Below are 12,140 nucleotides of genomic sequence, written 5' to 3' on the forward strand. Positions count from 1 at the left end.
CCTAAATTCGTTTATCTCCTTGTGATGTTAGAGTCCCGAAACATGTTTCATCCTGTACATATCTTTGAGAGCTAACCAATTATACTACGTTACATAAAAAAACTATGGGTTAGATAAAGCAGGAAGAAACCAAAAATGAGTAACGGGAAGTCGTGATAGTGTGTCTCACTATCTGGTACAGGATGACAACGCAGGTATGCATCACCCCCTTTCGAACCTTATTCACAAGGAGATTAAAGACAAGCAAAACCCCACAAAACCTGGGCTACTTTGAAGCACACATTTTCTCAATTTCTCCCATTGAACCCACACTTTATTTTCGGCCCTTTTTAGGTGAGGTGACTTGTGAGTTATGACCCCCTTTTGCCTAGCTGGCTAGCCTTTTGGTTTTACATGCAATTCTGGGAACCCTTTCCGTGCCTTCCTTAAACAATTATCACCCAGTTTTCGATTTTAGTAGCAGGAAAGGACCACAGTGTGTGGATTTGGGTATTTGGCTATGTGGTAGCTTCACCAACTCCCACTATAGCGCCCAGGTGAGGGGAATGTGGCATTGTGGTGGTATGGGTTGGCATTACTCTATTGGGACTGTGAACTATTTGTACTAGTTTATTGCCTTGTCAATTTGGGTGTGGCAGTGAAAAACGCAAGAAATCGTTGCCGGGTTCGCTAATTAACTTGGGTGTTTCGAACAATGCAAGGGAGAAAGGTGGGGTCTTGATTCCAAGTTGTGGTTTTCGAGGACCCGTTGGATGTTTTTGAGCATCTGGGACTTCTGGGTCGGTCGGAAAAATCCAATCTTGGTAGCTGATTTCTTTGCTTATAGGCTTGTAATGTTGAGGTTTCTCTTGAACATTTTCTCTCCTGTTATGCATTCTTGGTTCTCCTCTTATGTTGAGGTTTCAGGTTGGTGCTGACATAACTTCGTTTTCCTTTTTATGGATTGGTTTCAGTGATGGGGTTTGAAGGGTTTAGCTTCGATGAATCCCCTGGGGCGGCTATGAGAACCTGTACACACAAGCGTTCTAAGAGGTAGTGTTTGGATTTCTTCTTTTTCAGCTTTATTGTCTGAGGTTTTGGGTTTAGAGGTTGAAGATTCTGGGTTTTGAGGTTTTCTGCAAATGGAAACACTTCCATCTTCCATAGTGGTTTATTAGTTTACCTAGATAATAGATAGTAGTCTTGTGGGCTATGCCACATGATCGAGACCGGGTAACCGCAGTGTGGTTGCTCCTTGTAGGCACTAGGCACTGGTCCTCCCATTCGAGAGAATGCTAAGTCACCGTGATTTATCCCTTCACCATTCTGTCGGGCTGAGATGTGGGGTCCCTTAGCTTGCGGTGAGGGGTTTCGCCTTTTGTGGACAAGAGCTATACTACTCTCATCCTAACTAGATATACTTGCAAGATTTGCTGCAATGGGAGCAAAGAGTTGGGTTTGCTATTCATGAAATACAATAAGAGCATTTGTGAATGGTGTGAACTTTTGGGTCTGCAATGGCCAAGTAGATAATCTCGAAGTCTTGTTTGTTCGGTCTGCCCCAATTCCAGCTGTATATTGGGGAATTATTAGATGCTTTTGTTTTGTACTGCAGCAATTATGTTGTTGTGTAATGCCATGGAAACATAGCGCTATGACTGTTTAAGGGTGCAGTGGCAATTATCTATGTGCTGTTTATTCTTACCAATTTCTGATGTTCTTTTGTTGCTTTTACAATCACAGCTTTCCAGATAGCGTAAAAACTGGACATGATAGTTTTCGTTGTTCCCCCGAGGCTTCCCCTGAATTGAAGTTGGTAAGGAAGCTTAGTTGCGTTAAACTTTTCTGGTGTGTCATTTCGAGTCGAACCAAAACCTGTAACATCACTGCTTAACTCGAATGGTCTCTTTTTCACTAGGATATGGAGCACTCAGATGATTGCTTCGAGAGCAAGAAGAAACAATCATCTACTGCCGAGGTCCAAAGTTCATTAACGCAAGAGGTATGATAAAATGGAGATAATTTAACTTTTAACCGATTCGTTTGTTGCTGGCCGAGTTTGGGGGAAATAAGAAAATCTTATCTCACTCTCTGCAGATAATGCAACTCGAGAAACGATTGCAGACCCAAGTTGCTGTCCGATGTGCTCTAGAGAAAGCGTTAGGGTATCGGTCTACATGCCAGAAGACCGCAGATGAAATCTCGATACCTAAGGTAGCTTCGAAGCTGAAAACATAGCATACCCGAATATAGCAATAACAGTAATCATAATAATAAAGTATTGTATCTATAATGGTGAAGAAATCTGTATAAATTCATTGCAGCCGGCCACAGAACTGATTCGAGAAATAGCTGTACTAGAGTTCGAAGTTGGGCATTTGGAACAGTACCTCCTTTCACTATACCGAAAAGCGTTTGATCAGCAAATCTCAACCTCATCACCTTCCAGAATTGACGACAAACTAAAATCTCTAGTAGGCACGCCAAGAAGAAGGCTGGACTTTTCAGATCCCGACGTAATATTGAAGAGTGAGAAGTCGGCAATAGAACTTGATGAACAGCCAGTATCAGATGTACGTAAAGAAAACAATGGCGTTGCAGAAGACAAACTTTTAGGTTCTGCTGTTCATCGGAGTCATTCCTCGCTACCTCAACATTCGGCTTTGTCAAACAGAACTTCCCCGCTGCAAGAGACACCGGGCAAAGCTGTGCGTGCTTGCCATTCTCAACCAATATCTATGATGGAGGTATGTTGCATCCTGGAGGGGTAAAACCGTAAAACTATTTGCTCCACTACCTCACTTGGTCTAAAAAAGAACATATGAGTTTATAAGGCCATGAGTTAGATTAGCTAATTGGTTGGATTCAATCTTTTAGTGTAGTTTGGTCCATGTGCATTATAGCCCAGTTGAGTGACCCTAGCCCAATATTAGTTTATAACAATTTGTAATGCCTGTATTTCAGTATGCGCAGAATGCTTCTTCAAATATAATCAGCTTGGCGGAGCATCTCGGCGCCCGTATCTCTGATCATGTTCCGGTGTCACCGAACAAGCTGTCTGAGGACATGATAAAGTGCATGTGCACTATATATTGCAAGCTTGCTGAACCAGCAAAGACGACTCAGGGCCTTTCGTCTCCAACCTCGTCTTTGTCATCAATAAGTGCATTTTCGCCGAAAGATCAATGTGAGACATGGAGTCCCGGGTTTAGAAATGACTCGTCTTTCGATGTCCGATTGGATAATCCTTTCCATGTTGAAGGGCTGAAGGAGTTCAGCGGACCTTACAGCTCGATGGTTGAAGTACAATGTATATACAGAGATAATCAGAAACTCGGTGATATTGAGCCCTCGTTACAGAATTTCAAGTAAGGACAATTGACATAATATTAGACTTTCAAGTATGGTACTTTGCACTTCTTTTAGCTAGAAATTCTTAACGATATGTTATAATGTAGGTCACTTATTTCTCGGTTAGAAGAAATGGATCCTCGAAAGTTGACCCATGAGGAGAAACTAGCATTCTGGATTAACGTGCACAATGCGTTGGTGATGCATGTAATGATAATTCTCTGTGAATGTACGAGTGTTTCGTTTGGATTACGGGCTGATGGTTACTAATATTTCATTTGCTATAGGCGTTTTTGGCGTATGGAGTTCCACAAAACAGCGTGAAGAGAGCCTTCCTTCTCTTGAAGGTTTGCAAAATAAACCGGTTTCTATATATAGTTTAACTTTATTTAGAAAAATATTCTTATGGCTTCATTAATCCAGGCTGCCTATAATGTCGGGGGGCACATAGTAAGTGCAGACGTTATACAGAACTCTATTCTGGGATGTCGAATGCCTCGACCTGCACAGGTGAGTTTTCGACTCTTTACTGTTGAGCATATAACCATTAATGTGCAATCCAACTATCAGCTTAGGCTTTTAGTTGAGATGGAGCACATGCTTCAATCCAACTATCTTTGAGGATAACGATGTTGCAAGACCATTGATTTCCTTGAAGCTCGTTTTGGAATTGATTTTTGAATATATTTTTTTCGTTCTTTTTTCCTACAAGTAGCATGTTTCGTTTTCAATAGCGTCTAGCTTGATTGAAGTTACTTGTGTGAGTGCAGTGGGTTCGCTTGCTACTTTCTTCCAAGGGTAAATTTAAGGCGGGGGATGAACGACAAGCATATGTGATTGAACGCCCGGAGCCACTCGTGCATTTTGCACTGTGTTCTGGCAACCATTCAGATCCCGCGGTAGTTGCTTATAACAATATTCTGTTTTCTGTTTTCTATTTTCACCTCTACGATTAGCATCCATCCTATGAAGATGTGATTGCTTCTTACACGATTAGATGCAAAAGAAACATGGTTCCTCATCAAGTGGTTTCGTGTTTTCTCGCTTTCAGGTCAGAGTATACACGCCAAAACGAATACTTCAAGAACTGGAAGCAGCAAAAGAAGAGTATATAAGAGCCACCTTTGGTGTGAGGAAGGATCACAAGATCCTTCTACCCAAGATTGTCGAGTCATTCGCCAAGCACTCAGGCCTGTGCCCCGTGGCTGTAATGGAAATGCTCCAGCAGTCTTTGCCCGATTCCCTGAAGAAGAGCCTCAAGAAATGCCAGCAAGGAAAGGCACGCAAGAGCATCGAATGGGTTCCCCACAGTTCCAGTTTCCGATATCTCATACTGAAGGAACTGGTGGAGTAATATAATTGGTCGCTTGCTTGCTTGCTTACGGGTAGTTAATCCGAACTGGGAGGATAGATTTTCCATAGGATAGATTCTCCATTGATGGAATGAAGTTATTTGTAAGATTTGTGAAAGTTTCCTGCATTGTTTGCGATGCTGCAAATTGGTTCTTTGTAGAGCTCTACTGTAAAAACAGTAATGGATTTCTCACTAAGGGTCTTTGTGTATAATTTTTATATTTCATATCCCTGCCTTTTGTTCCATTTTACTTGTCTTATTTACTACGGAATATTTATTATTTATTAGTTAAACAAACTTTTTCTTCTTTATTTATTGCTTTTAGTATTTTCTTATTATTTTTTTGTTTAATAGTATTTTTATTTTTCCCGGTTCTGGTGCCCTCCAATTATTTTTTAGAATTAAGCTGACTACAGATGCCGCATTTGATACAAATAATAACGTTATGGGCTTTGGATGGGTACTACGCGACGAGGACGGCCGATTCTTGGCAGCAAAATATGTTTGCGTACCGGGGCAGTTTAATGTGGTGGAGGCAGAAGTCTTTTGCATCCGGGAAGCTCTAAGTTGGTTGAAGAACACAGGGATGGGAGACGTTGACGTTGAAACGGACTCTCAATTATGCTTTAATGCTTTACATTCAAGCTCTTTTAATTCTGCTTTTGGCTTTTTAGTAGACGATGTTAAAGAAGTTGCCTCAACAATAAATGGGGTTAACTTTAGTTTTGTTAAGTGGAGTCACTGGGATGTCAACATTGTCAATTCTTTAAAAAATGATCCTACCGTTTTAGAGTCAATGTGTAATTGTATTTATGATCAACAATTTTGTAGTTAGGTCAAGCAAGTCTGACAATGATATACGAATAATTTTGTCCGATAAAAAAATAATAGTATAATATTTGTAAAGTAATGGACAATTGTACCATTATAAAAAAATACATACAAAAAATATTAATATCATAACGACCTAAATCATACCAATAATGCAAAAGTATAATTAAAATATTAAGTTTTTTTCTGATCTAAATAATCAAAAGAAGATTAATTAAACTGGAAAAATAAACTTAACCTAAATTTGTCTCTTTTTTTTTTTTTTTTTTTTTTTTTTAAATGCATTAAATTCAAATGATTTTTAAAGTTCTCGATTTATAATCTTTGATGCTTAACTTTATTGAATGTTATGTATTTAGTTGGACTAATTATTTGATTATGTTAAATCTTATATTATATATATTTTTAATACATATTAACATATTCGTAGTATATGTTTAACGATTATGCCAATTCTAATTAGGATGAGTTCGAACCTAAAACCTTTATTATAGAAATTAATGAGTAAGTTAAAAATAATAAATAGTTAATGGAATATTCCGTTACTAAAGTTTATACTAACGGAATCTTGAGGTAATTTAAGGGAATAAAATAATATAATAAAGGGTAAATAAAAAAAATCATTAAAAATACTAAAATCAAAATAATATAAACCATTCATTTTAAGAAACAATATTCCGACATTTTTTTTTTGTTCCGGTTAATAGCCTAACATTATTGGCCCTTATTAGAATTGTTGAGATTAAATCATTTTAGTACATGAATAATTAAGAAATGACCTAACATTATTGGCTCTCATTAGAATTGTAGATGTAGATTAAATCATTTTTGTACATGAATAATTAAGAAAATCAAATATTTAAACAATAAGTTTATATCCAAGTGTGTATTTTACCAAGAGAAGAACATCATCAAAGAAAAAAAATTTAGAATATTCAAGTCATTATGAGTATTCTTAAAATATTTTATATAATCAAATCTCATATATTGTATCAAGCAAATTCTATACGTTCACTAATAAGGCAGGCTGTATATAGGTGTGAATAATAATGTTAATACATTTATAAGAATAGGGAAATGTTATATAAAAAAAATATTAAGTCATGTTTTTAATTGCTCAATATAATCCTAATTTTATATATTTTGATAGGTCAATTTTAAAACCTATAGAGCTACAACAATGAATAAAAGAAAGAAAACAGTATGTTATTGAATATTCAAAAAAATAGTAACAAGAAACAAAAATGGTGTAGGAAGCTTTTGCAGTGGTCAGGTTGCACCACCACAATTGTCCAGGGTTTTCAATGGTCTATATGGCACTAGCCACCCGCATTTTGGGATGGAATGGAAGCGAGCTTATTGAATAAGGTGAATTTACGGTCTATCTTCTTGATAATCAAGGGCGCCGCAGGTCGTAAACCACAGCCTACCTTCTTGATAACCGAGAATTTCAGACTGAATTAACATTACACGATCTATTCTTTATGAAATTAATGTTGATGATGTTTGAATCAGTCTATTGTATACATTTGTAATAAGTTGACGTTGACCATCACTGACCAGTTTTAATTTCTTTTTTCTGTATGAGTCCTTGATATTTCATCATACAAAATATGCATAGGTTCCCAGTTGTTTTGTATTGCATTACTTTAGTCTCATCACTTAGCTTCATTTATTTTCTTTTCTTGGATTACCCGGATGCTGCAATTAAGGTGCGTCGTCTTACATTGACAGATGAAAATGCATCTTATGATTTCAAAGACAGTAATGGAACATAAACTAGTTGTTGTCATCTCTAGTTCATCCTCTGTATTTAGTTTTTAAATATATATTTTGATAAAAAGCCATATTCCCTTGTATTCTTTTCTAATTGCTTCTTTGGCATTCATTACTTTTACCTGATATTTGTATCCTCCAATTATAATGTACCAAAGGAAATAAGTGAAGTTGAGTTGGGTGAACCACCAAGCTTCCATCATTAATTTTCTCAGCTCCTTCTGGTTGGTGATTTTTGAATCCTTAGCTTGGTTCAGATATTGAAAATCTCTTCATTCGATCGGCCTGTTGCAGGCCGGATCACGTATGGTATGTGAATAGATCAGAGAATAGATTTTCTCTTCAAATTCTGGATGCAATCACTCATAAAAACTGAGCACTAAGAGGATTTATGACTCCTTATACCTACATTCCCATTCCATCAATGTTGGTAATTAGTTACTCATATTGACTAAGCATTTTAGACTTAATTAATTTGCACCAAATAATAATAATAATATGAACACAGTTTGGTTTGAACCGAACAGGGCATTGTTGCAAAATAAATCAAAACAAGAATCCTAGATTACAATTACTCCGGCTTCGGTCGAGAACAAGAATTAGCATACAAACCTCACGCATGTTAAGCCCAAGCCTCACACATGTTAAATACAAGTCTCACGCATGTTAAGCACAAGCCTCACGCATGTTAATCACAAAAACAAACGTACCTTAAGTTTTAAAAACAACTCACATTAAGTACACACTCACACACATTAAGTACAAAACTCACGCACCTTAAGCACATGACTCACGCACATTAAGCACAAAACTTACGCACATTAAGCATAATAAAACTCATACACTTTAAAGTTTCAACAACTCACATTAAGTATACACTCACGCACATTAAGCACAAAACTCACGCACATTAAACATTACACACGCACATTAAGTACAAAACTCACGCACATTAAGCACAAGATTCACGCACATTAAGTACAAAACTTGCGCATATTAATCACCCGCACAACCGCACGGAAAGCATTTACCTATATATATATATATATATATATATATATATAGGAAATTTCAATTTTGGTCATATGACTATAGGGGTCTTGTTAATTTCAGTCCCTGACTTTTAAAAGTGTCAATTTAATACCTTAACTATGCAATTTTTGTCAATTTTGGTCACTCCGATCAAATTGCCGGCCAAATTTCGCCGAAAAATTTTAATTGTTAAAATAATGAGGGTATTCTTACCATTTCACGTCTCTTTTCTTCTTCCCAGGCGAGTTCATCACTTCCGCTCCCGTTTATAGCGAATGCAATGAACTAAGATGAGGCGGAAATGAGGCTTGATGATATTAAATATAGGGTTTACAGGGAGAAATAAAGAACGCTGAAAACGGGGGAGAAAGGGATGGACTCGCCGGAGAAGAAGAAAAAAGGCTTGAAATAATCAAAATACCCTCATTATTTTAACTATTAAAATTTTCCTGCGAAATTTGGCCTGTGTGACCAAAATTGACAAAAATTGCATATTTAAGGTACTAAATTGACACTTTTAAAAGTCATGGACTGAAATTAACAAGACCCCTATAGTCATATGACCAAAATTGAAATTTTCTCTATATGATGCCATCATGAAGGATTTGCGTTCCCGTGTGCTACTGGAAAAATCAATACCAATTAACCGATACAAATATCTATCAAAAATAATATTAAAAATTATTGAATAGTTATTTAATTTGAAATATTTTAACTCCAAGAAAATAAATTCGAAACAAATAAAATTCTTGGTCTGAATGGGCTAGCCTAATAGCCCGAACCCCTTAAGGCTATTCTTTATTTTAGAAGTGTTGTAAAATATAATATATATGAAATTTATATGTATGCTCATATTAAGTACTTTTTAAATTAAATTTTAATAAATATATTAATAAATTAGTACAAAATAAAATATTTTTAGTATGAAAATAAATAATGAAAAATAAAAAACTTATCATAATTATTATATTATAATATAAGATTTAATTCTTAAAATAGACTATTGGACTATTGACATTTACCATTTTTTTTATCTCCGACTTTAAATTTCACCATAAATGGTTCATTGACTATTGACATTTACCAATTTTTATCATCAACTTTCAACTATTGATTTTATTCCAAATTTGGACTTCTAGTTAAATATATATCAATTTAGTAAACATTAAATTTAAGGGTAATTATGTAAAAATTCTGTTCTTCACATTCTCACGATTAATGAACCCAATGTATTAAGTTTATGAGTCAATTTACCCATCTCAACAGCAGGCCAGTTTTTACACTATTACCCTTAAATTTAATATTTACTAAATGAATATTTAACTGGAAGACCAAACTTGAAACAATATCAATAGTGAATGGACCATTTATAGTCAAATTGTAAGTTAAGGATGAAAATTCGTAAAATGTCAATAGTTAAAAGATCATTTATGGTCCAATTGAAAATTAATGATAAAAATTGGTAATTGTCAATAGACAATAGATCAGACCATCCTTGGAATTAACTCTATAGTTTAAATATATTAATTATTTTTAGTTGAAATTTGAAAATAGAGGTTAGATTAATTGAATCATGTATAAGTTTATATTTATTAGTGTATATGCACTAGTTTATTAAAATTGACAATTTAGAATGTTCATTTGAAAATGTGAAAAGTTTTAGCTAAGCGTGTTTGATAAGTCCAACAGTTCGAGATTTTACGGTTAATGTCAAGAATTTAGCAAATTATACCATGAACCAGGGTACATGCAGTGGGTCCTAGTCCAAAATGGCATTCAGATACTGTGTATGCATTTAACATGTTATGTACGTACAATTAACAAATTACGTGATTGTATATAAATTGAAGACACATAATATATTAACTACACATATCACTTTAATTTTGAGACATGGTCATAATGCAAGGTAGACACTGTCTATATATATAGTATAACAATGGCAAGAATTTTAAACTCAACTAAAAAATTGATAAGTCCGATAAGACTAGCTCAAAATCGAACGAGGTTGACTCAATTGACATCCTTATTGATGTATATAGTGATTTTAGTTCATCTAAAACCGCAGATAAAGCGATCAATATAATGCAAATCTTTGAGTTCCAAATATAGTAAAATAATTCTTAGAATGATATATATTAATATAATGGTGAAATATGATCCATTTGGTGGGCATGCATTACAATTTACAAACTAGGAACGATAAAGACATTGGAGAGTGCACCGGCAAAGAACATTATATAACATAGTAAGGCCAGAAAAGCTGAGACGTAATATATTAGGGTGCACAATGCTTTATTATAATAAGAGTGGACATCAGGGAACAAGAAGCCTGTTGAGAAAGCTGTTGAACAAGATGCACCCAGCAACATGAATGCAAATATCTGTTATATGGTATGAAATTGGAAATGTTATAACTCACAAAAACTAAATATAATGTCCATGTTTTTTTTTTTTTTTTTTTTTTTTTTTTTTTTTTTTAAAGCCAAAGGAATAAGCTATATTAAGTAGAATAAGTGAAGATGTGGGGGGGGGGGGGGGGGGGGGGGACAATGTCCCAAGCATGAGAGCCCGATTAAGAGCCTGCATCCCTAACTAGAGTATAGACTATCAGAGTGTCAAATTTACTGACCTCTTAATAAAATGGAATACTAAGTGTTTGAAGTTTGACATAATGTTCTTTTCCGGAAAGGTTGAATTTCCTACCCTAATTAAGACCCGACAGAGTATTTGAGAATCTGCTCATTTTAGACATAATTTTCACATTGTCGCTATCAAGGTTAAGCCCGTGCGGGCAGTTTGACATAATGTTGATACATTGGTTGACAATGTATCTATCCCATGTAGGAATGAAAGTTCCTTTTGGGTGCATGTGGGATGGTTAAATATATTGAATTTATTCTTACCCAATCAATTACAGCAACCATCAAAATTACACATGGTCGAGGAATTGGAGCTTCCATTCTATCAATGGAGCGATCCACCATTGCCAACACCAAGCTCCATGGTATCACCAAGCCCGTCACGATGACCAAAAAGCTGCAGCCCACAACAAGAAACAGAAAGGCACATCCATATATAAGAATCTATCAAATCACCAATTGCATGTAATGTAGACATGGATGAAATTAAAATATATGCTTTACAGGCACACACAGAATTTAAGCAATTATATATCTGGAAGCTAGAAATCTGAGAACCAAGAACAAATAACTAAGCTGAAATTGATCAGATCAACTATCCATCTGAGCAAGGAATGAAGCTAAGAAAGCCCGGCCCATTGAATTGAAGTAAAATGTAGGTAGATATATATATACCAGAAGGAGGTGTATCGTCGATAGAAGGCGGCTTCATCGGTTAACATGAAAAGAAGGACGCCGGCAGAGCAGGCGACCTCACCTAATCTCAGAGCAAAACTCCCTTCCATCCCCATCGCCATCTGAAACTCGTCCATGTTAGATATAAATATAGTCTAATTATACAAAGTATAATCTACGATAAACCTAACCTTGCCGAAACAGTGTACATTTCCAGCCATAGTTAACAGTTTTGTGACTCAGAAGTCAGAACCCTAAATGATATACTGGTATTTTCTAAGTAGTTCTATAACTTAGGCTAACCTTATCTCTGCAATTCTCTATCACTTTTTAAAATGGGTCCCACCTCCCCATCACCAATTTATAAATCATTTACTATTCACACTACATTTCTGCAATATTCTCTCACTTTTTAAAATGGTCTCACTTTTATATTATATTATTACATTAATAATATAATAATATAATAAGAAATTTAAAAGTACACAATTGCTTGCTGC

The 12,140-nt window shown here is 35.4% G+C and overlaps 2 protein-coding genes across 5 annotated transcripts; one reads left to right on the forward strand and one right to left on the reverse strand.

Moving 5' to 3' along the window:
- Positions 1 to 359: 359 nt before the first annotated feature.
- LOC109188783 lies at positions 360 to 4,927 on the forward strand. 4 transcript variants are annotated; one of them, XM_019339405.1, is made up of 12 exons: positions 360 to 841; positions 954 to 1,032; positions 1,723 to 1,795; positions 1,898 to 1,981; positions 2,077 to 2,193; positions 2,304 to 2,726; positions 2,953 to 3,347; positions 3,438 to 3,537; positions 3,618 to 3,677; positions 3,754 to 3,840; positions 4,101 to 4,229; positions 4,382 to 4,927. In XM_019339405.1, exons 2-12 carry the CDS (start codon positions 956 to 958, stop codon positions 4,682 to 4,684), a joined length of 1,848 nt encoding a protein of 615 aa, XP_019194950.1. In that variant the 5' UTR covers positions 360 to 841; positions 954 to 955; the 3' UTR covers positions 4,685 to 4,927. The 4 variants fall into 4 exon arrangements, with proteins under 4 accessions (XP_019194950.1, XP_019194949.1, XP_019194947.1 ...); XM_019339404.1 differs by having other exon boundaries at positions 365 to 709; positions 2,944 to 3,347; XM_019339402.1 differs by having other exon boundaries at positions 366 to 841; positions 2,944 to 3,347.
- Positions 4,928 to 10,496: 5,569 nt separating this feature from the next.
- On the reverse strand, positions 10,497 to 11,851 carry LOC109188903 (CASP-like protein 5C1). The gene is made up of 4 exons (XM_019339554.1): positions 11,832 to 11,851; positions 11,641 to 11,762; positions 11,230 to 11,362; positions 10,497 to 10,707 (listed from the first exon to the last, which is right to left on the reverse strand). The coding sequence occupies exons 2-4, from the start codon at positions 11,760 to 11,762 to the stop codon at positions 10,510 to 10,512; spliced, it is 453 nt and encodes a 150-aa protein (XP_019195099.1). The 5' UTR covers positions 11,832 to 11,851; the 3' UTR covers positions 10,497 to 10,509.
- Between the last annotated feature and the right edge of the window lie 289 nt (positions 11,852 to 12,140).

This window comes from Ipomoea nil, unplaced genomic scaffold (genome assembly GCF_001879475.1).
Source record: "Ipomoea nil cultivar Tokyo-kokei standard unplaced genomic scaffold, Asagao_1.1 scaffold1509, whole genome shotgun sequence".
In the NCBI taxonomy this organism is placed as follows: Eukaryota; Viridiplantae; Streptophyta; class Magnoliopsida; order Solanales; family Convolvulaceae; genus Ipomoea; species Ipomoea nil.